Raw genomic sequence first — 25,792 nt, 5'->3', positions numbered from 1 at the left:
TTTTGCACAGGTGGCATACCACCTAAGAAACCTAAAAGATTTTGAAGACACTGCAAAGCCATTTTTGGATCTGTCACTAAATGCAGCCCAGCCAAAACCTTGATAAAAATATGTATGCTTAACCATCAGCACAATCCTATTACTTTAAATTGTAGTTATACCTGTTGTCTTATCCTGGTGTTCCACCTGATGTAGTAATTGACCCACAGCTCCAGGTGGCGCATGCTGGCTACAGGATACAGCACCCGATTCAACTCCTTTGTGTAGAAAGGGTTTATATACTTTGACTTCTCGCTATTTACCCAAGACCAAAGCGATTGTGTTCTTTCTCTTAGTTTCTGAAATAAGACATGCAGTTTTAAATATCAGGTAACATAAGCAATATGTTAACTACTTTCAAATGTATATATGTAAATTAGCTTACCTCTTTTTCCCGGACAGACTCGCAATTAAACAAGAATGATCCGAATCTGCAACTGTAAAGATGATCCAGGATTGTAATCAAAAAGTGTTCATTGAACTCAAACGCTGTCGGAAACTGTGGGGGGGGGGAAAAAACGCTAATATTATTGCAGAGTATTTATATAGCGCCAACATATTATGCAGCACTGTACAAAGTCCATAGTCATGTCACTAGCTGTCCCTTAAAGGGGCTCACAATCTAATGTCCTTACCATAGTCATATGTCTTTAACACCGTTTAAGGTCAATTTTGGGGGGAGGCCAATTAACCTAACTGCATGTTTTTTGGAATGCGAAAGGAAACCAAAGTACCCGAAGGAAACCCATGCAAACATGGGGAGAACCTGCAAACTCCATGTAGATAGTGTCCTGGCCGAGATTCGAACCTGGGACCTAGCACTGCAAAGGCAAGAGTGCTAACCACTGAGCCACCATGCTGTTGCGACTAAACCTACAGCAACTTTGCAACTAAAAAACATTTTTTAGGACATGTCTGTAAAAGAGGGGTGTATATATTCCTATTTCCATCTGCAATCCTGAGAAATCTTTATGTGAAGTCCAGGGAAACCAACACACCAAGAATATCAATCTCCTCAGTCCCCCGCATCTTTCACAGATTACTGACTATTATGTTTCCCCTCTCCTGTAACAGATATGTATGTCAGCTAGAGGAACCAATGAGAGTTGGAACTTGCATAAAGATTTCTTAGGACTGAATCAGTGTTCAGTGATACAGGCAGCAGTAAAGGTGAGTATGTACACACTTTTACAGGTACAGACTTGTTTACAAAATGTTCTTTTAGTACTAGGGTTACTTTAAAAGAAGTCTGTCATGAAGCAATAGGTCATCCTATACATTCCTCTTCTGAAATTTCTTAGGGCTTTAAACATGAGAGTCAGCTTGTACAAGAAAAGTGTGTACAGCAAGCTTATGTTAAACATTTAATAAGATTTTGGTAATGTCTTAAAGTGGACCTATTGGGCATGCGTCAAAATAGGCTTAAGGTGCAGGATCAGGGGAACCCACTGTTCTGTCCGTGCTGTAAAGTAGAGAAAAGCTAGAGAGGACCTACTAACTCGGTTTGTAGAGGGATTGAGGGCTCTTTACTAGTAAAAGGTGTTTGGTTCCACTTTATAAGGAAAACCATAGTCCCAGCATGTAATAAGAGTGTGTTGACTGTCACATTAAAAGAAGATACAAAAAGACTTAACATGTCTCCCCTATGTCTGCTGGTTAAAGTAACAATAAGTTCTCCCCTTACACTTCGTATTTAACCTGAAGGTAAATTACACAACATAATAGCTGCCTGAAGTTTGTCTGGAATTTTGCTTTTCATTTACACTACCCTTGTATGAGCTAAATCCTGTGGGAAGAAGGTTTTCAAGTATGGGCAGCGGAGAAAGAGCGCTCCTATGTGATGTTGATTTTCACACATACATAGGTTAAAAATGCGGCAATATTGTAGGTATAAATACATAAATGTAAGTAACTGAAGGGAAAGTCTAAGTTTTGCTTAGCATTTCATGGATTTCACTAGCAGAATAAATGATCAAATTTGACAACTGGAAATTCCTGAAAAAACAATCTCAGTGATGGCAATTGTAAAAAAATAGCACACAATATAGTTTTATCTTCACAGTTTACCTGCTTTGACATCTGCCATACACAGTCAATGAACTGGAGGAAGATTGGGGATCTGTCAGCATCAGCATGGTTCTTATCACCATGTCCAATTCTCTGCAATAGAACAGGATTGGCATCAGATATGTAAACAATTAATGCATCTAACAGCAAGATAAAAATCTGGAATAGTTTACTAAAAAGCCAAAAAAAAATATACAATAAATTAATAAACATATTGTTTACCTATTTTACAGCAGCATATCGGTATTAACTTAAATCTCTTTATTTTAAAACAACTTTGTAAAGAATTAAATTAAATCTGCCACAAACCTGGCGTGAAAACTGCAGCCATGATCTCAACATGCATAAAGCTGCACATTGGACTTTTTTACAAAAGAAGATTGGCCCTATTCCCTTTCTCCCTCAAAAACTTCTAATTGGTTGTTTTAGGTAAGGGAGAACTGAGAACTTAGAAGTTTTACACAAAGGATATTGTGCCATTAAGCCCATAAAATAAATCTAGTTTGGGCTTAGGGGGGTACCAGGGTAATATAATAGATGGCAGTACCAAATAAAACTAAGCAGCAGTCGATAAATGCAGCAGTATAACTATAGAAACAAGATGTGATTCAAATGTAATGGGAATCTTCAGTAATATTTGCACTAACAAGTAACCATCGCTTCTGTCTTCTGATCAATATACAGCCTGTTATGTAAATAGATCAGTCAGCGTGTTGGCTTTAATCATAAAAAAAATTATCAAAAATAGGTGAGTAGATAATATAAAAGGTTGTCAACCTTTAAATGCAACATAACATAGAGGCTGTTAGTAAGCATAGCACACACCACCCATCCTGAAAGATACATACAGATGAGAATTTGTGTCCAAAGCTAATCCACTCCTTTTGTAATAACACTTCGAAGCCGACTATAGTCCTGTAGTAGCTGTCCAGCATCAGCATGGCCAGAGAGGTGAGCTGGGCAGTTCTGTCCCAGCCATCACTGCAGTGCACAACCACAGAACTCCTTCCGGAAGCCACTTTATCTGCAACCTGAATGGCTCCTGTTAAAACCAACTAAAAAAAAAATATGTTACTAGAGCAAACAAAATAAAGGTAAGTGTATAAGATATTTTTCATGCGACAACTAAAAACAGTCAATACTTTGACTAGCCACATTAATGTGTGGGTGTGTTTACACTGAGCATAGTAACAGTAAGCCTGTTTAGCTGTCATTATCTCTCTTTAAAACATGATACCAACAAAAGCAGGTTAAGTTGAAAGATACTAATAAATAAAAACACAAAGCATTGCAGACATGAGTTATGTATTAAAAAAAAGAAAATGCAGTTAATAACACAAAGTGAAGCTGCTTTAGGACCACAGTGCATTACAGAAGATACATGCAAGATGCCCTAGCAGGCAGATTATTAACATTGTGTCACCATGTCAAATAACATTTTTTAAAAATCTCAACAAACAATGTATCTGTAAAAAAAAAAAAAAACATTTCTTCTGCTACCCACGTTCCCAAAGAAATTGTTCCCCAAAGTCAGCTAGAAAACAGTTTTTTGGACGATTCCTCACGATTTCTTTCAGGGTAGGTGGTTTGTTAAAGGTTTTCACCCTCACTGTTGCTTTACATGTAAATGTAAATTTTCATCCATATTGTCAAAGACTTAACACACAGTGGAGCGATACGGTATTTCACATCCTATTGCTAAAAAGGCATTACAGTCCCTTGAAAAATATGTGTTACTTAATGGTTCTTTACAACATGCATCAATTTTTCTATAAAGCGGTCATGGTCTGTGGAAAGTATCCCCTAAAAAAAGTCAAGCAAAGGGCCATGGACTAGTCACCAGTGTTGATGTCTGCTTTGCTACAGTTTTTACTGGTCTTTTTCCAAAATAACTATGATTTGTTTCATGCTGTATCTCCAAATGGCTGTGGCTATCTTGGTAAAGGAGTAGCCATATGCATTCTCAATAAAACCTATCCAGCTGGTGACTGTTTATTTGATGAACTGATGAATTGTAACTAATAAATGGTAGTGAGAATTATAAATAGGCAGCAGCAGAAGTGAAGGAAGCTCTAGACCACAGAATTAAGTAGGAGCAAAAAAATACTTGCTTTAAACATTATCAGAACAGCTTTTATTCCAGCAGGTCCGCATAAAGAAAACAGCAGCACAGGATTGACATTAGACAAGATGTTACACAATATAGCTGTTGGTAGATCTAAAGCAGACTGCAGTGTTCTCCCCTGCCCCTTTTAGCTGGGTGCACCACCCACCAATTTTCAGTAACTACCTGGCTGTTTTGGGAGGTTACTGACGAATTGGGTCAAATTACAGGGGCTGCCACCCGCCTACATTTTCTTCCAACCCAACAATAAGACTGCAATATGTACAATCATCAGATTTATCTACAATTATATGCCTAGGAAAACAAATGCACACTGAAAGGGAGGATTTAGGTGGACCACCATATTGCATTGTTTTGATAAATTCAAAGGAGATTGTAATATTAGATTGTAATTTATAGTCAGCTTCAGATATTGAAACTGCAAATATGCAGTTATGATTTTACAGGAGAGCCTAGGAAATAGTTTACGCCAGAATGAACACTGCTAATTTCTACAAAGATCTCAAAGTAAAAGAAAGATTTTTGGGGTATAGCTTAGTAAGCATTTCATAACAGATTATGCATAAAACTTAGCTGTACACAAAAAGGGTTCACAGAAAGCCACAAGAACTGCAAAAGTTTATACATTTCTAGCTACACAAATTGTTTTTTTCTTTGTGCTGTACTATAATATTCACGGGATGTCTCTAATTATCAAACTCATCAAATCCTTGTTACCAAATACATTTTTAACACTGAAAGAGTAAAAATGAAAACATATCCACATTCTCACCTTTATATGCTCCAGCCAGTGTGTGGACTCCAAGCTTGACAGCCAGTGAGATTCTTCTACTTGTGGGAAGACAATATCTTTCAGTTTCTTCAGGGATTCCCTCATTACATGAATGTTGTGTATGTCCAAGAACACTAGCTCTGCAAAGGGGTAAGCATCTTCACTCTCATAACCTCCTCCTGTGGCCTACAGAGAAATGTAATGAATTGCAATAAAGATGTATCAATTGCTGCCCATTCAGGTCAAAGTAACAAGTTCACTATATTGTCAACCTTCTTCTAATATCCATCTTAGGCTACATACACAAGTCAGATGATTCTCGTCAGATAATCGCCTCAGGGCTGATATCGGACGAGAATCTGTTGTGTGTATAGCAGTCGTCGTAATACAAGTGAAGGGGAGAGAGTACAGCAGGGTGCCACTCCGTCGTTCTCCACCCTCCCCTCTTCATAGGGTAAAACAGCGATGCATGTACAACACTCGTTCAGTCTTTTGTCGTTGGAAAGGGTCATGAAAGATCCTTTCCAACGACAAATATTGCATGTGTGTACCCAGCCGTACTCAAATCCCACCATTTTGTTGTCTAGCTTGAGCTTTTAAAATTAAGTAGTTCTGGGTATGGTGAAAACATGAGACCTTCCCTTCACCTCCTACAATGAAGTAAATGAGCAACCAATAACTAAAGCCTGTGAATTGTCATGTGGAAGCTCCTGCATTAACTGTGGTGAGTGAACGGAGCATTGCAAAACTAAACCAGAACAAGCAGACTATAAGGAAACTACTGTTGTCCCTGTATGGGTAAAGAGTTGAGTTTGAAAGTAAGCACAAACCAGTTAAAAAAAGTACCTGTTGTATATTTATGTTCTTTTCAAGAAGACAACAGTTTATATGTCAAATGAATAGAGAAAAGTTTGGAATGTGATTTTTTTTTTAAACTTGATGTCTTATAAAAGTGTAAACATGCAATTTTTGTATAAACTGCACCCATGCGGCTGTTACACAAGTGATTGGCATATACTGTTTATTAATGAATATATTTAGGTTTTAGAATATCTAAACAATTTAAAGACCGTATAGATCAGTGTTTCTCAAGAAGGGTTCCGTTAAACCAAGGGGTTCCTCCAAAGGTTGCTTGTTTCTTGAGCAATGAGAAGTTTGACTCCAAAGTCAGTTATCACTGACACCAATGATCTTTTTGGCTATCTGTAGGAGTGGCAAGTGTTCCTATTAGCCAACAATGTGGGAGGTATTGTTCCCAAAGACCACTAAGCCAATTTACTGTGAGAGCTGTGTATATAATATAGCAAGGGTTCTGTGAAGACCTGAAAGTTATTTGAAGGAGTTACCCCCATGTTAAAATGGTTGATAAACACAGGGTATAGATAAAATCTACCAATAACTACATTAGATTTATTTTTATTTGATAATCTAATTTTACATAACATCAGTACATCCCCCTAGGATTGAGATGACATTCTGAGTAAGCTGCCAGATAAACAACCTCATACCTTGTTGGCCACAGCATTAACATTTGGCCTGGCATCATAGATCGTCAATTTGGAAGTCTGGCCATTGGCTTCTTTGATAATCTCTAAGTACCGCTCATCATCTTTGTTCCGCTTGCCACTCATGCCCACCAGGGGCTGGCTGCATCTCATAATGACAGACTGGTTTTCTGGATGTACCCAAGACAAGACCTGGGGGGGAAAGCAGATATGGATTTCAATTTTGTGAACTAAGAAAAGAAGATTCAAGGAAAATAGAAAATTCACAGTTTTTCTAAGAACCTTCATTAGATCAAGGAGTTTACAAACATTATTTTTGGTTAGTTTTCAGTTTTGCAAGTCTTGTAGCAATTAACACTGGAAAGGGCATTCTAACTGGTGTTTACAAGAGCCCTCAAACTAACTCTACAAAGTGTTCCATTTAAACATCCTAAAATTCCCTAAGAAAGGACATGATCCAAAAGGAAAACAGAACACATTTACAGATTAATCAATAGTCTATTTTATAAAGCATGTTTATTGTTCTTCACTGGTGCATTTTCTGTTCCAGAAATATAAGCCAGAATTTAGATTTCTTATAGTATTCGTCATGCTGAATTAGCCAACAATTTCAAGTAAATTCTAAGACCCCTTCAGTTCTATTTTTGCCTAACTCACCAACTATAAAAAAGTGTACCTGGATATCTCCAGTATTTGTAAGAAGATAAGGAAGAAGATATTGCACTAAATGGTTGCTGTAATGGGTAAACAGATGTGTTAAATACCTCCAAAATACCCATTTGGCACTGTTCTATCGCATAAAGAAAGGGAGATGTTGGGTTTCCAATGCTTTGAGGCTGTAACTGCAGATTTATTTGTAATGTCACCTGCTGGCAAACATATAAACTATACAACAGTTCTGTGTACCAGTGAAATGGATAATCTGTTAATAATGGGAATTCAATACTTTTTTTTCTTAGGACCTCTCTTTTAATATATGACCTTGTGTGTATTTGCAGTAACTGGGTAAATGTACTGAACTTGCCCACCTAAATTTCTACCAAATCCCCACATTTTCATGAATAAACACTGGAGAATTACATAGACAGAATATTTTATCCATTTAAAACTTGAACTTGAAAAATCATAGGGAAAATAAATGGTCAAAGAACCAATAGAAAATATCATACCGGGATCCTGTTCCTTGACCTGAACGTGGCAACCTTTCTGAGATCATCATCTGTGGCATTAAACGGGACCATCAAATATCGAGGATAGGTATCGCAGAATTCAAATTGCTCATTAATGAAGGTTAATCTCCAGTTATTATTTGGCAAGCCCTTGGTAAAAGAAATAAAACACATGTTTAACCTACTTCCTGCATTAGTATTTTATCTTTTCTAGCTGTCCTTTGATCAAGCTACCACAAGGTGGTGATCAAATCTTACAATAGCAAGGACATTTGTACCAAAGATTCTCCAAACAATGTATGGTAAAAAGAAACAAAAGATGAAAAGATGTAAATATCAGACTGAATATTTACCAGAAAAATCTATGCGACACTTATGAGCAACACAGTCCGTCATGTGACGTACATTTGAAGGTCTAACTCAGCCCTAAGTGGAAATGTACAGACACAAAATGGCTGTAATCTGTTTAATGATATAACGATTGGAACGGTTAGGAGGGCGGAGTGGCCATTCAGCTGGCAGCTGTCGTACTAACAGGCTGACTCAACCTGGGCAGGAAGCCCAGAAGGCCCGCTCTTACCACATGGAAGTTTTCATAAAACACAACACAAACTACTTAGTGCTTTCCACATCAGGCTGACACTGATGAAAATCAACAGCCCCGGAAAGAAATAAAAGTATTTGTGTACAGGTTATGTGATGACGGTGCAGAGTGTGTTCATAGTCCACCACTTGTTCTTTGCATCACATCAAACATGTACCTTACTTGTCTGACATATAACCTGCAGATCTTAGACAGCCTGAGGCATTTGTGTATGAAGTGACCTAACATATGACAGCTGTCACAATGAGCATGCATGCCCTGATTTTTGGTAGATTCCACAAAAGCTGGTATTTGGCTGCTCTCCAAACAAAGAGCTCAGTATAAAAACTAATGTGCATTTATGCTAGTTTATATAATATTTTTTTGGGATGTGCTTTCCTGATAAACAGCATAAAACTGGATAACACTTAATGTATTGGAGCTCCAACTAAAACTAAAAGGTAAAGGCAAAATCTTCTTACAGTACTTATTGCTTTACAGGAGCTAGAAAAGGAAGAACTGGCTGCAGGCACATTTCCACTTTGCAACTAAGCTACGTTACTTACTGTCCCATAAGCTTTTCCTGTATAGTTCAGTATTTCTGTGTCTTATTTCTCCAGGTTTAAGTAAGTTACAAAACAATCAACTTCATTTAATGTTTAGATGCATGTTTGCAAAAAAAAAAAAGTAACAATTCCTCAACAAATTTCAGTTTACTAAGACCTCAAATGTTGTGGGGGCAATAAGAAACCTCCAACCCCAACAGAAAATAGGTTTATAGTTTTTTTTATACTTATACAGTTTCAAACACAAAAATGGAAGGGTGTAATGTGTATCTTATGTTTACAGTTAAATATACATACCTGTCTCAGAAACTCTGCAATGGCATCATACACACTCCAGCCATTGAAGGGAAATCTCTCTTCATTTACAAAGGCAAATATAGGCTGTGGAATAAAATAAAAATCCAGTATTGGTTAAATGTCATATGAAATCACAAGATTACAATCACTTTAAGGCTACACTGACACCTGTGTGTTAAATAAGGGTGTGAATTTTGTTTGTGCATCTCCAGAAAGAGCTACTATACTGATGGTAACCACCACCAGTTAGCAATCGGGAAGGTACTTGGCGGCAACCTTTCAAAAATGCCCTTGTCACATGGGTATATCAGAATTCTTACTGAACTGCTATGAGAAAATTAATTAAAGTATACAAGAATACAACAGTTCTATGGCTCAGAGGTTAGCACTCGGGCCCTTGCAGAGCTAGGTTCCAGGTTTTAATCTCCCCGTTTGCATGGGTTTCCTCCAGGTATTCAGTTTTCTTCCCACATTCCAAAAACATGAAGTTAGGTTAACTGCCTTCCCCCAAAAAGACCTTAAATTGTGTTAATGACATGTGACTACAGCAGTGACATTAGATTGGGAGCCCCTTCGAGGGACGGCTATTGACATGATTATGGAATTTGTAATATGGAATGGATTATGGAATTTGTAATTGCAAAGCGCTGCGTAATATAATGGCGCTTTGCAAGGTAATATAACTAGCATTAACCAAATTGTGCTTTTTAAATGCTTTTAAAAAAAAAAAAAGTTACACTTGCATTAAATTTTACTTTACATATTGTATTTTTACTTGGGTATTTTTTTCAATATCATGGCCTTTAAAGAGGTAAAATAAAATCTGCCTTCTGATAGGTCGTTGAAGCATTACTCATTTGTTCAGTGAGTGGAGCAAGGTTTTAAGCAAGGTGAGATTTGGGAACATGAAGTTTCTCGGATTCAGTATGTCTATTCTTATGGATTTATTCTTCTATGCCACTTATTGCCTTAGCAGGCGTTCGATATTCAGTGGCGGTGTTTCCCATAATATACAATCTTTTCTTGTTTTAAAAAAAAAAGGCTTTTATGGAGTGATTTTTGACAAGTCCAGTTCAGACTTGAAGCATAACACAAATGTTTTGCCAGCCCTGTCATAGCATGGGCGTACAGAGAAGCAAGAAGTGAGAGGATGAAAAACAAAAGGATGCATTGAGCGAACACCTGCAAACAGCTCTGATCCTTGCTTACAAAGGATTTTCTGTTCCTAACTGATTGGCTTCATCTGCTCAGAGCACTATAAATCACTAACCTTCCATTCAGTGAAATGCCTGCCACTTTCACTGCACAAACACTTTAACAAAACGGTTATCCTTTTACTCGGAGCCGCTACTTCTCCAGATTGCTGGATCAAGTCAGCACATCGAATAACTGGAGGCATTTCAAAGAATAATTACTCTGCTTTCAAGACGGTCCTTCCCCAATTTTATCTTTACAGTGCTGGATGATACTGCAATAAACTCCAATAACCACATCAAAAACAGTCTTAATAGCATGACTAACTGTATTTCAGAACGACTATACCTATTTCTGTGAAAAAAAGGAAAGAGTAGTCACCCTTTAGAACATACATGTACAGAGCATTTTTTTAATTTCAGTCTTTTTGCCACTGATACTCTTCAGTATTTTGGAACAAAACAGGAAGATGAAAACCAAGAAAAAAAATAATATTCTGGGCCTTTCCTATAAGATCCAGCGTGATCTAGTAGATAGTATGGGCAGATGCTATTCAGTGTTTAACCCAAAATTTTTTTAAGCCGGGTGGGAAGAAATTGTAGGTGGGTGGCAGCCCCTGTATTGTGACCCAACTCTTCAGTAACCACCCACAAACAGCAGGGTGGTTACTGCAAAGTCCTGGGTGGTGCGCTGGCTAACAAAGGGCTGGGGAGAACTCTGCTATTTATAAGGTTGTTAAAAATTTCACTGCAATAATTAACTAAATGTATGAATTTGGCACTTGGTGGTTTTAAAATAACCCCCCTATAGGAAGAACTGGAGGTTCTCCTACAGCTTCAAGGCTGATCCTACAGACAAGAGTGATTTCCATATATTTCTACGTGGAACACAAGACAGAGCTCCTGTAAGCAGAATAAGTTGAGGCCCTGTAATTAAAGTTTGAGGACATAAGAGGACAGTGTATATAGAAACCAATCTGAACAATGTGTTTGCTGTGATCAGTATTTTTCCTAGCACAGCAGTTTCTACACAAATTTCCTTTCTGTACATTTTTGGCCAATCATTTCTTTCCAGTTGCTTACTGAAAAGCTCACCTGCAGGCAAAAAATTACCCCGCTCCCACCAGCCTCTGACCCATTATGCGCATTTTTTTCTACCTATAGAAACAAGATATAATCCTCCAGGTCCACCTTCTCAGTCTATTAGAAGGAATATTAATGGCAAGGGCCACACTACAGCACTGCCGATCGCTCTGCACCAGCCGGTCACTAATGGTCTTCTTGCATTAAAGTCATGGTCACTTCCTGTAAACAGCAGAGCAAAGACAATGGACTGGAGCATCTCCAGTTATGTGAATAACCTTTCCCTATTCTAGTAAAAAATGTTCTGTAATCATACTTTTAGGGCATATGCTGCTTATGTGTGTTCTCATGGTCAATTACATTTGCAATATTTATGAGTGCCTGGTTCTCTTTATTAAAGTATATGACAGTGTGGATATGCTTTAGCAGAATATAGAGGTTTAGTGTAATTTGTTTCTTGGCACTGACTGTATAGTTTCTGGAAGGGTCAGATAACTGGTTTATCCATGAACTATGCCAGAAATTGGACTGGTGCATACCTAATACCCAAACTGGACCAGCTAGTTCAGTCAGGGAAATAGGCAAGATTACTACGATACAAGAGTATCCATTGGATTTGTTATTTTTATAGGGGAGGGGTGGGGAAGGACACATTAGAGAATCAACAATAAATTGTTCTGGACATTTATTCATCTCCCCATGTAACAGCTTAGGACATTCCACAAGAATGTTTTTATAAAGGTTACAGAACTCAAAAGTAATGCTGTGATGACTGATTACTCACACACATAATGCATAGCTGAAATGTTTCTGTATCGTCAGATACTTTAACAGAAAATCAACACTAGCTTCTAATTGAGTGATATGTGCAGCCTAGTATGGCTTCAGCACTTAGTAAGGGTGGTAGGAAACGCTGCACAGCTTCCCGTCTCACACAACAGAATGTTTGCAAACTGACAGCTCACTGTAAAGATTTGTAGCTTTAGCAGAATGCTGATCAAGCGCTATTACCTACTTGATGAATGCGTAAAGCTACTCTGACAACTTCAAGTTGTCTTATGAAAAAAATTATCTTCTTCTGCCATTTTACCACAGCTAAACTGCTGCAGTCCTGTAAAGCTGGATAGATCTGTAATTAGGAGACCTGGTGAACCAAATCATATGAGAATAGGCTCCTGTGCAAGCAGGGAGGTAATACTCATGTGATTTTAGATCCTCAGCTTTCTCAGAAACCCACAAGAAAGCTCAATCATGTAACTACCGGTAGTGTCTAGACTAGCAGGCTTGAAGTTGCAACTTTTTTTTGTCCTGTTTTGTGTGCACATTTCTTTCCAAGCACTCACATTTTGCCTCAAGTGCACAAATACACTGGACATCTAGGTGGGTTTTGGCAATCTTGATATGCAGTAATGTTCCCTATTCACAAAGGTCAATGTTTGTTTTGTTAATAAAACACTATAATATTTAATTTTAGCACTACAGTGAAACCAGATTTTAAATATATTTCAAGTATATGTAAACTGGATCATTGAAGTCTTTGAAATGTTTTATTTCCATTAGATTAACAACAATTTTCATTCACCAAATAAAGAGAATTAAAACCAGCAGTGTGGGATAATAATTGTCAAATACCTTATAGTGACATTTTTCATTTTGTTGTCAAACCATAAAATTATTATATTGTTACAACCCTATTTCCAATCCCTTAAAGGTCCTTTTATCAAGTACTTCCTATTGTATGGCAAAGCTCTGTCCCCATTGCCCATGCTACTGATGGAGACTACAAGTAGCTGTTTTCCTGTGCAGATATGATCCACCGTCATCTTTAGGAATAAAAGCCATGCAGCCAGCAATGAAGCACATGCATGTAGAAAGAAACAACCTAAAAAAAAATCTTTACGATATAGATAACTTGGTAACTTCAGGATGCAAGTTAGCAATAAAAAAGAATAAACTCTGAACACTCTTTAATTGGGCACACAGATTATAATACAAATGTGCAATCTTCCTAAAATTTCACTGAAGCCGTGTAATGCAAGGGACTACCCATCTGGATACTAATGTTCCTCTTCTACGCCTATATTCCAGGCCAGTCTACAAAGGGCAAAGCTTTGCCCTCTCCACTGCAGGTACAATCTACTGACCCAACATTAGAAAAGGCTGCCTCGGAGGCCACTAAATGTGAAGAATATGAATATGAGGAATATAATCTTTGATACTAATACGACATGGTAGGGACATTTGCTTGAAAGACCATTTGAGGGACAGCTAGTGACATGACTATGGACTTTGTAAAGCGCTGCATAATATGGTGGTGCTAAATAAATACTGTAACGTAATATTAACTAAAAACTCCAAAGCTTATTAGAATGGCCCAGATTGTGGATGTAAAGGGGGAAAGTGAAAGCTGCTATGGTCTGTCCAAGGCACCTTTTGGTTCCACATTCTATACCTGCAAACTGTTTTCTAAGTTAAGGAATGTCAAGTAGAATTATGTGATCACGATTTGCACAAGTATTCCACCGCCAGCATGCCTTTGCAATAGCCCTGAGTGCAATACCATTCTGAGGAGGCCTAAAAATTGATTTTATGATCAGTGTAGACTCTTGAAGAATGGCATAAGGAGAAAATGAAGAGTCACTTTAGCCACAGCAATTGTATACAGCGTAAATATGTTCCTTTAAAGCACACTGGTAACCTGGCCCCCTGTGGAAAGTAAAGACCTATTTAAAATCTTAAGAGTAAAGTTCTGTTAGGGTTTCAATGTTTATTGTTAATGAGTAATATCATAGCCTTTCTATCAGCTTTTATTGCAGCAGGGTCAACACGGCTTTGCTTAGATGCATTTTACTAGCTCCTAGACACCACCCTTACCAACACCGATACAGGTAATCCCTAATTATTGGTTGAAGATTGGCATTTTATCATGCTAAAACAAAAATGCCTTAAACCCCCTAATAAAAACTCACATACAAAATTTAAAGCACAAACATTTTCAGACAGTTCTGACAATCTGTTAGCTACCAAGGACAGAGCCATTACAGATCAGCCCAGACGACTTGCAATCTTACTTTAGAACTACACGCAAGAACATTTCCAGAAAGTGAACTGTGAAAACAGCAGTCAGGATATAATGGAATAGCAGGCTGAACTGAAACAGAAAAGCCATTTGTCTTGGTCAACTGAGAAGATGCAGGACAAGGTTATACGCATCAAAATGCAGCACAGTTCATCAGAGCAAACCTGCTGGAAGAGGAAGAAATGTTTATTTAGCTGGACACATAACTGATGTATAGTGACTGCGGCTTCTTGGTACAAAGCAGTCAAGACACCGAAGTTATAAATAGTCTACCGGAATGTTGTTATGCAACTTGATTTTTATATGAGGTTCACAGTACAACTGGGACAAAAACATTCAGAGAGCAAGAGGAAAAAGCAGAGAAAGCAATTATGCCAGGCATGTAAAACTGCACCAAGAGACAAAAGGAGTAGGTAAAACAGGGATGTCTGGAGAGGAGCTGCTTGCTGTGTGATGAAAATCTGCCTATTTAAATAAGGTAGAAATGACAGGCAAAATGAAAAAAAAATAAATATATATATTAAATAAGGTAGAAATGTAGTACTAAAAATTAAGAAATTTAGTACTAAATGTGGTAGACTCCATTTAGTATTCAGGTCTGCTGTATTTTTTCAAGACAGATTGCTTAGGGTGCTGAAAAAATTCCTCAGATTTTGGTTCACGCTAACATGATAACATTGTGCAGGCATTGCAGATATGTCCGCTCCATATCTATGATGTGCATCTCCAGTTCAACCAAATCTATCAGACTGAGATCTGGTGACTGGAGGTCAGTTGAGTAGATTGAACTAAATAAATGAATAAAAATCTACACCTGTGCTAAAAACAAAATGAAAAAATGAAAAAGACGAGGCAGCCAGCTCAGAGATGCACTCACTCCCTGTTAGAACTGTAAATACAAACTCATTGTCATGTTGAAGAAACAAGTTTGAGATGATTTGAGCTTTGACACATGGTGTGTTTTCCTGCTTGAAGTAGCCATCAAAAAATGAGCGTGCTGATCTAATAAAGGAATAGACATGGTCAGCAACAATACTAAGGTAGGCTGTGGCATTTAAAGGATGTTCAATTAGGTGTGCCAAGAAAATATCCCCCACACCATTACACTACCAGCCTCAACCATTGATACAAGGTACAAGGGATCCATACTTTCATGTTGTCACCCAAATTCTTAACCTGTCCGAATGTTGCAGAACACACAGACTCATCAAACCAACAAACTGTCTTCCAGTTTTCTCTTGTCTGATTTTGGAAAGTCCATGTTAATTGTAGCGTTGGGTGCCTGTTCTTGACAATGTCTACTTGCCTTAATGAATTATGTTGCTCCCATATGAATAGTGGATTAGATATTCACATTAACAAGCAGTTAAACAGGTGTACTTATGGCAAGTGAACGTATTCCTAAAACTGATAAACAAAGTTTGACTTTCTTTTGGAACGTTGAGGTCTGTCCTCCCACCCCCATCAAGCCAAATGCCAATCCGGTGTTCCATGAGTTGGAATGCCAGTCCTGATCATCTGTGGGAAATTATAGTGAATCAGTCCTACTATTTTACCAATATTGTATTTTTGTAACTGAATGTAGTTTGTATCTACAATGGTATTATTCAGTATAAGTAGATTCCTCTTTTTAGTATTAATTTCAGATGCCTTTTATATTTATTTTCATAGCAAGCTGCATTGGAAAAGCATACAGTAGTGTATTTCTGGGCCATGGTCTGTGGCAACATAGGTGGTTGAGGTGCTATTGAGAATAAGGAATAAACATTGAAGAACACTATCATGCATAACGGCCATACCACAAAAAAAAGTAAATGAGCTATAAATCCACAAGGTGAAAACACCGCAGGTAAACAAGGGTGGACTTTAAAAATGTTACTACTACAAACATACGGTATCACATTTTTTAAGCAAAGTCCTACTTTAAGCAGCCTTGCTTTGCAAGACATGGGTAAACAGACATCTGAAGGCTAAATGTATGCTGTAATTTGTAAAGATTTGCACGTTGTACATTGGTTACAAATCTGTAAAGCACACAAACAAAATTCTGCAATCTACACCAGAGCTCTACACAAATAAACAATTTTCTCATTAACAGAAAAGGAACCATGTTTAAGTAAGTAACAGCACAATACAAAATTTACACTGGTGAAAGAATTAATAGCTATTATTTTATACTATGCAAATCAACCCAGATTAGCTAAGGAATTTGCAAGGTCAGCAGCAGGGAAGGAAGTGAATTGCTCTCTTCAAAGCAAAACATCCCCTAGCACATACTGTATGCTCAGAGGATTCCAATATAACTCCGGCTCAGCTGTACAAGTCACTAAAATGCTGTCAATCAGAGTAAGCTGCATCTTCCGGCACATCACAACCACATAGTAGAGGAAACCACAGGATCATCAGTAATAATGGATGACAGAACAGTGTACATTTTGTACATTTGGTTTAACTACCTGATTATTCAGTCAAATGGAGAGAAAAATAAAAATGAAAAGCAAAGCTCAGATGATGAGGTATTTTACATGTATCCTTGTTTTGGTGCCTAGAATATATATTTGTTACATCTTTTGACTAGTTTTGATTAGAGCCACCCCCCCCCCTATCCCGAGTACACAAAAGGGCCACTTTTTTACTTAGTTGTTTTAAAGTGGCTCTGATGGAACTTCCTATGGCAGTGACAAGGGAACTAGGAAAGAAGGAACCTACTATTGAAAACAAAGTAGACATTTTTAGCAGCTGTTTTACTGTTCTGCAGAGAACTATATTGTATTAAACAGAAAAAGTTACTATTAACCCCAGACTTATAAAGCTTATTTAATCCCATCAGATGCTAATTGCATGCAAATTGCAATTCACATAGGATTTTCTTTGGTGCTATAACGTACAACTATTTTAGGTTGTTGACGGTGTGTCTTGTACAGGGATGAAAGAGATGTACCTTTAAAATTACATTTCTCTGCCTGGTGACTCTGCTGAAGACAAATGGGGTTCTCTGTGCAATTATTATTATTACACAGTATTTATATAGCGCCATCATATTACGCAGCGCTGTACAAAGTCCCGAGTCATGTCACTAACTGTCCCTCAAAAGAGCTCACAATCCAATGTCCCTACCATAGGCATATGTCATTAATGTAGTCAAAAGTCAATTTTAAGGAAAAGCCAATTAACCTGACTGCATGTTTTTGGGATGTGGGAGGAAACCGCAGTACTCAGAGGAAACCCACACAGACATGGGGAGAACCTGCAAACTCCATGCAGATAGTGTCCTGGCTCATATTCGAACCTGGGACCCAGCGCTGCAAAGGCAAGGGTGCTACCTCTGAGCCACCGTGCTGTGCTTCCCAATGACCCCAGCCTGTGTGTATTACAGACTGTTTACAGGTAGTCTGCAAGTTAAGGACATCCAACATACAGACGACTCCTAGATACTGTTTGTGTGCAGGACAGAGACTCAATTGGGGGGGCGGGGGGAATTTGCAGTTTGCATGACTTGCAGAAGAAAACGTATGCAAAACATAGCTGAGCAATATCTTGTAACTGTTTAATGGCCATAACAAACTCTGCAGTTGTTTCTTGTTGCATAATAAAGCACAGCTTGCTCCAGACGTTAATGAATGTCTAGGCTCCATATAGTTTTGTTTTTTTGCCTTCTTTTTTTGCTTTGTTTGTGATTTACTCACAGTGAGGATTTTATACAGTAACTGACACCACGCTGCCTAAAAATATGTTGAGACAAACATCTGTCCTAATTGCATTTAATAAAATAATGTACCTGTTCCGACTTACATACAACTTCAACTTAAGAACAAACCTACAGTCCCTATTCCCTATGTAACCCGGGGACTACCTGTATATCACTTAAGAAAAAAACAGGCTTCATCACATGTCTTTACTAGACTTTTCCTGAATCCTGTGCTATGGCTGTCTACCTGATAATTGTATATTTGTATTAAAAAAAAGTGTAATATAAATAGATCGAACAGATAAAATACTATGTTACACAAATATAGAGAGAGAAAAAACCCACATGCAAACTAAGGCGCCTATCAATAAAAGACAGGAGGCAAAGTGTACTAACTAAATCAGGGACATCCATTCATTACCCTGTAAAAGTCACACTGCTGAAAGCAGTTCTTCAGTTACCTGCACATAACTGCTCCTTACAAAAGTTCATAAAGGAAAGTCATAATGTCAATGACCTTCACACGTGTATGTGCATATAAGAAAAGCAAAAGAAGAAAACAAAATGTATCCTGTGGTCAGAAGATCAGGAAACTCAATATTCTTAGATCTAATTTTCAACATGTTTTGTTTCTATATACTACTTCTAAATAATGGATCGTGATATTGGAGCCAGTGGTATGTGTTAGATGGATGTGCCATTATTGTGGAACTATTAATAGCAGTGCAGGTTGAACAAGGTACTCTACACCTCAACCCGTTCCTATTTCACAAAGACCGAGAGCACAATAGCTTCCTGGAAAGTTTCAAAATTGGGTCACAACTGCATGCAAGCAAGGAGGGGGTCTGTTTGTGCGTCTGAACACCGTTAAATGTGAGCTTACAGAAATTTTAATGCACAGTACAGTTCTAAGTAAATATCTGAAAACCTATATTTCTGGGGCCAAATTACAAGGCAATTTTACATGATATAGACACAGATTGCATTCACGTAACTGGCATATAGGAAACCGTTTCAAAAATTTTTATTCAAAAGCTAGAAACATAAAATGACAATCCAGGATTCTGAAAGGATTCAGTGTTCTTAATAACACATGAGTATACCAAGCATCCTAAATTTATTTTTTTTGTTCACCTATTCTTTCCCAATACTTTGTTTACTACAGTCCAGATCTATGCAAACACGGCTTTGTTTACTTGTAGTTGTCTGCAAAGCAATATATGCAAACCAGGACTGAGCGAGAAAGACATCAGAGGGTACCAGTAAAAGATTTAATATGCATTGTTTGTAAAATTGCTTTCAGTCCACAGATACATTACAAGATGTAATGCTTTTTAATAGTTCAACAGTATTTTAATCTAACTCTTGCAAAGTTATATTAGTAGAACTGTATTCAGAACTATTAGGAATCTTTACCCTCTTATGTTGTCTGAGTACTAATATAGGTAACTCCAAAAAAAAAAAAAATATCCAAACATTCACCCTTAAAAAGTTTTGTTTTCTAAATTCATGTAGTTAGTCTCACTGATGAAGAAAAACACTGGATTCCCATCAGATAACAAATGCTTGCTACAGAAATCTAATGAACAATACAGGGGATGCCTAACTATCTTCATAAACTCTGTGCCAGCTTCACAGGCAAAGAGATTGCCAATCATACAAGCAGTAAATAGGATTTATAGGATTCTTGTATTTAAAAAAATGAGTACATACCAAGAAAAGTGTTTATATGAATAAAAGTTAAAAGTAAAAGTTTATTAGAGACAAGCAAGTGTAAAACAAGCAACACACTAGTCTTTTCTTTATGCAGTTAGAGACCTGTATATGACAAGTGTTATAATTTGGTTTACTTTATCAGAACAACTACAATTTTCAAACCTAAAAAATGTATTAAAAAATTCAATCAAAACCAAAAGAAGGGGGATAATACTTGTAAAGTACCTTTGAAGACGATATTCAGAGAAACTGTCATAAAGAGAACAATTAGAAACCCAATTATGGTTTTGTTTTAGCAAATTGTGTACATACCAAGCCGTGTGACAGAGGAAAGGCATGTCTTGTTAGATCCTCAAATATCTGTTTTCTGCTATGTGTTTCTTGTTTCAGTGCAAAACGCAGGTTCCTCATGTCCTACAAAAGGGGAAAAAAAAAAGATGCAGAATTAAAAAAAAAAAAAAAAACAGGACAGAAACAAAGACACCTGGAAATACCCAGTTACTTTCATAAGGAGAACACTAAATACAGGTGAATAAAATGTTTTTTTCACATTAAAACAATAAAACATTTTTATTAATATTTTTTTTTTCTTTTTTGTAGAGAAAGTTGGCTCCCCTTCTTCTCTTCCATTTCTACTGTCAACGTGGTGAAGTCTGAAGGGGAACCCACAGCCTCCTGGGTCACTTGCTTCACATATCCCAGAAGACTGTGGCTGCTCCTCAGAAGGTTTCCTCGAATGTAAGAAAAAAAAACAAATCTCATACATGGGCTGTGAGATTGGCACTTGTTTTATTTGGAGGAAAACACGTCACCAAATCTAGCGCCTGCACAGTGTGAGATCGTGTGACATGAGGCAGAACCCAGAAGAAAGAAGATGGTGTTGTTGGTTGGAATGGCGATCCTTGGAAAGAAGAGGGAAGCTGAGACAGCACAGGACGCTGGGCTTGGTTAGTGGATGATAAGTTCATTTTAGGAATTTGGCTTCAGATGATTCCAGAACCATTTACCCAGGCCTTTTTTAAACAAAGAAATAATAGGCAGTAACCAAATTCCATGCCTAACCAAATCTCAGTACTGAAGAGTGATATATAGCTGGTAGGCAAGGCTTATTAGGGCAGGTTGTTTTTGCATAACATGATTAAACATCTGAAGGTTAAATACAATTATCCCTTACCCCAGACAGAGATATAATAGAGAATTAGGCAGACATGTCTAACCAAACAGGTCGGCTTTTTCACCAGCCCCGTTGCTCTCCCAACACAATGGCACAGTGCCTTCCGGCAAGAGCTGGATGCTCAAAAGCCCACGAAAATGCACTCCAGCCCACTTAAAAAGTTAATGCAGGTTTTTGATCCAAATTAACTACATCAAGTTTAGCAGCAGCTATGGCTTAACAATGCCACTTTCCCCAGGAGTAAGAAGCAGCAGTTTCTTCTGCACAAGTAAGAATAAAGCACCTCCTTGTTAGAGCTGTGATCCAAGTAAGCAGAAAGATAAAGCAGGCTGACCTTATTTTTACATAGAAGGGAAGTTTTAAAATGATAGGTGCCTTTTTAACTATGACATTGTTGGAAGAGACTAAAGTTGATATATGTATGACTTGTATTTAAGGATATTTCTTCCTCTTTAAAAGTAATGCTCTGAACCTCATTATCTGTGAAGACAGATGCGGTCCCTAAAACAACCATCAAAGGACTGATGAGCAGAGACAGCGATTGATCCTTCATGAGCGGATGCCTGAGGATCATTAACATGTTGGCTAGTTTGACCACCTGGTGGTAGCTCCTGCCCCAAACCAGTTTACTAGTGCTCCAGTCTTCCTGGAGGGGGCAGGGGTCGGTGGCATCAATCTCCAGCTTGGGGACAAGGACAACCTGTGTGACCTCTCTTAAAACATGACTTCACCAAAGATGGATGAACAATGTGATTTGCTCAGGACTTGCAAAGGGGTGTGGTTCAAGGAGGGAAACCCTGGTGTGTATGGATGTGTGAGTGAGAATCACCATGTGCTAGAAATAGCTGTAAATAAACATAAACGTAAATGAACATAAGGCACCCCAAACAGAGCACATTCTACGGACAGTAAATAAGCCAGCATGTGACTATAATAGTTCCTAGGCAAGCTCTAGAATGAGCTAAAAAAAAAAAAAAAGGTCAGTAAATAAATTCAAAATTTATTATGGGGGACAAAGGGGTGGTTTATCTGTAGTTCATTTAACATTCACATATGCTTTATTCCAGGAAAATGTTTATCTCTAGCTAAAGCATTAAAACTGAATCAGCACAGCATTTGTACTTACTTTGCAGGTAATATCCAGACCATAGGAATTCTCTCCTCTGCTTGAGGCACCACCCATCTTCTCAATCCTTGCTATTACACCAAGAGGTACTTCAAATATTATCAATGACTCCTATATAACAAAAAAGACAATTACCATAAACATATAATAATAACAAAATAATTACTACATTACTTATCTAAGATTTTATTTAGTAATATTATAAGCAGTAATTGTAAAAAGTTTAGCAAATGCAAAACTAATTATTCAGTTTATGGCATGTCATGGGGAATAAAACCAACTAACTGTTGCTATTGTCTTGCACAAAGGCCCCAGGACATGTCATAGATTTTTAATTAATTACATATCAAGGAAGATGCAACATGCATTGCAGAAAAACTAAAAGACAACAGCTACACTTAAAAATGCAGACAGTGGGCAAAGGTATAATTGGCAGTACTGTGCTCTTCTTGTAGCTGATGCTTTACCATTACCGATTTATAACACCTTGTGTTCTGCGCTGTGTCTCTGTGTTGAGACGGTCATACTAGGAGAGACAGGGCTAATCCTTACCAACGTCCCAGCCACCAGCAAGAACAATGGTGAGTAGAACACAAGCACCATCAGCAGATCTCAAATCTTCTGAGACCAGAAGTCAAAGGCAGTGCCAACATCACACTGCTGATATAAAACATGTCTGTATGCACAGGAGTGTCTGGGCACTTTTACATACCAGAAGTACACTTCTAACAAATGTTAAAAATAGTGAAACCTGCAATATAACTGTACAGTAGCATGTAATATATTATATATATATATATATATATATATATATATATATATATATAAAATATAATATAAAGATTTCTTTGTACTGGACTCAATGTAGTTATTTTGTATTGAATCTAATACAAAATTATTTGAATTTCCCGCAGCACCTCCGGCATGAACCAACGCATACACCGACGTCACCGGGAAACCCCGGAGAACGTCTCTGCAGTCGCCGGGAGAAGATCGGAGGAAAAGGACGTGTCTTGAGGACCGGGACGGACGAGCAGGAGGCCAGGGGTTGTCAAGGGAACAGGGTAAGTGGGTTTTTTTTTTTTAATTGTTTTTAGCGACCCCGAGCGTGATTCGGGATTACCGCTTTTTGCAAGTAAAATCCACCCCGAGTCACACTTGGGAATACCGCTAGCGGGGTTATAACATAGCAAAGTTCTTTTTTTTTTTTTCTTTAAGCTTTGTTACACTTTACAATTAAGGTCACTGATACAATTAAAAACATCTCTGGTTATTAATTGTAAAAGTCTTTTGGGACTACAGAAAACCCCAAGTTATCGATATAAGGATAAGTGGAGGTGTTCTGCAGTTCTAACATGTTCTGCACTACGGTAACAATTTACGCATTCATAGATACAGTGACAGTAAGCATTGTCAACCAACATTTTCACAAAGGTGACAAAATAGCCTAGGTGGATAGTCATAACTTTATATAAATAACATAAGTACCTTTAACGTTGAAATTTTAACCAATGCTGGGGTTTAAATGTTTGTTTATAAATTTCCAATGTATACTTCACTTAATTTAATGTGTACCAAGTATACACCACAGGTGAATATTAGGACATATTGGGCTAATGCCTGTGCCCATTGGAGATCTCAGCTAGGAGATTAGCTAGGAGATTGGCTAGGAGGTGCAGCATTTGGTAGACAGAGGCATTCTTGGGGATGACAAGAATTTTGCACTCACATGGTTGCACATGGTTTAAAAGGCTGGGATGGAGAAAGGGAATGTGGACTGCTTAAATAAGCACATAAAGATGATCACACTATTCTGGAGAAGTTGATCAAATGATAAAACATGTAGGGTGTGATACTGGAAAAGATTGTCCATATTGTGAGGCCAAATAGTTCTGATGAATTTATATGGAGGAGGGGAGCAAAAGATAGGACCTTAAACACACATTGCAGTGTGATATTTCAACAACACAGTTTTGTTTACTAAACTGGGGCAGCCATTGTACCTGTGGACTTGAAAAAATAGCACCTTACTTGATTAGACACTCATTCTATGAGAGCACTTCAGGAAATCTTCACTAAGTTCGCTCAGGGATTCTGGGTAGGTTCAGACCTGCCATCCACTTGGGCACTCTCACAGCTGCACTAGATCCTGGAGAACCAACATCTGATCGTCATTTGACAGCTGGTGGCAGTAAGCAAAACCGACACTGCTCACTGCTGCCCCTCTTATTCCTTATGAGTCTGTCGCTGAGAGAAGCTACAAGTAGTGGCTCAAAAGAGGGAGCGATTCACTGCCATAAGAAAGCGGTAAAACCACCAAAACATCATGGCCTGTGTGAACATAGCTTTAAATTTCCTTACTATTTCATGTATTTGTATTTTATGTATTTGTTTATAATTAACATGTATGAGGATAAGGGTTGGGGGAACAGTTACATTTAAATTTAGTAATAGGTCACAAATTTACAAAAGGAAATTTATAAACTGTTCTCTTTGCGTTTGATTCAGAGTATTGGGACATTCCACACCACTTATGGAACAATGTCTACCAGTCTTAGGTTCGCTCAGAAACTTTACAAATGTTCAACACAACACCCTAAAAAATAGTTATGTGGACAGAGGGGCTTGGTAAAAAAAAAAGCCTGCAAACCAAACACTTATACCAACTAGACAATACAGCCCAGTCCAAGGGCCTAAAAAGCTTGCTGTGTTTTTATTTCTGTTAAATTTGTGAAAATATAAACTTCACTGCAAAGGTCGGATCAGCAACTTGACAATGTTTGGCTGTGTTTTTTTGCTAACACAGGAAGTTCAATTAGTTACTAAATATAAAAGCTCACACTTTTTTAGTCACCTGACAATTCTTATGCATGTTAACTGAAAAAAAATGTTCTCATGTTTGTAATCATGTTTCACTAGATCCATTCTTTTTGTTTTTCAATCAAATAACTTTGTAAAACTTTTGTAAAGTTTCCAACCTGAAGATTCAGCCATTAATGGACACTTCTGTTGTAGGCAGACAATGCTTAGATGCTGCCTTTCAATTACCTACAGTGTTGTCATTGCCATGTAAGTCAGGTCTATCAGACAGGAAGCAGACAACTGAAAGAGTTTGTATGGCAGGCTGCATGGCTGCTGCTAATTAAAAGGCAGTTGCTTAGCTTTTAACATTTAATGCTGTTACTGGAAGAATCTGCAATTTTGTAACAAATTATTTTAAAAAAATTGATAAAACTGTATACCAACTGTATGGGAAAATATATATTTTTATATTCACATACACTACAAGACATGTACAGTATTTAGGTAAACAAAGCATTTCTTAAAGATTCAATTATAAACTAGATTGAGCCTCAAAAAAAATCGCAAGCAATGCAAAGATTTGTCTCACAACTACATTAAAAAACAGAAAAGCATATTCTAACAATTCCAATATTTATCAATTTATCAATATTTATCAATGTGGACTGATTTCCTTTGTAGACTAAGAGGGGACAAAGCTATTCTTCCAGAACAAGGTAAGTTGGTTATATAATTTAAGTACTTAGGTAAGTTGGTTCATATCCAATTAGCCAACAACAAAAACAACACACACATGCGAGATGTGGCA

At 37.6% G+C, this 25,792-nt stretch overlaps 1 protein-coding gene across 2 annotated transcripts in view; it reads right to left on the bottom strand.

Annotated features, from left to right (window-relative positions):
* Positions 1-25,792, bottom strand: part of MTM1 (myotubularin 1) — a 48,187-nt gene that overhangs the window by 5,269 nt on the left and 17,126 nt on the right. For both annotated transcript variants that reach the window (XM_072431429.1, XM_072431430.1), the window contains 10 exons: positions 22,183-22,293; positions 20,195-20,296; positions 9,124-9,207; positions 7,678-7,827; positions 6,512-6,700; positions 5,004-5,189; positions 2,955-3,161; positions 2,107-2,199; positions 425-538; positions 162-338 (listed from right to left, as the gene is read on the bottom strand). In XM_072431429.1, the coding sequence (XP_072287530.1) occupies positions 162-338; positions 425-538; positions 2,107-2,199; positions 2,955-3,161; positions 5,004-5,189; positions 6,512-6,700; positions 7,678-7,827; positions 9,124-9,207; positions 20,195-20,296; positions 22,183-22,293 (1,413 nt within the window). The remainder of the gene's footprint in view (positions 1-161; positions 339-424; positions 539-2,106; positions 2,200-2,954; positions 3,162-5,003; positions 5,190-6,511; positions 6,701-7,677; positions 7,828-9,123; positions 9,208-20,194; positions 20,297-22,182; positions 22,294-25,792) is intronic.

The sequence above is a fragment of the Pyxicephalus adspersus genome, chromosome Z (genome assembly GCF_032062135.1).
Source record: "Pyxicephalus adspersus chromosome Z, UCB_Pads_2.0, whole genome shotgun sequence".
NCBI classification, from domain to species: domain Eukaryota; kingdom Metazoa; phylum Chordata; class Amphibia; order Anura; family Pyxicephalidae; genus Pyxicephalus; species Pyxicephalus adspersus.
This window is presented reverse-complemented; position numbering and strand designations above follow the sequence as displayed.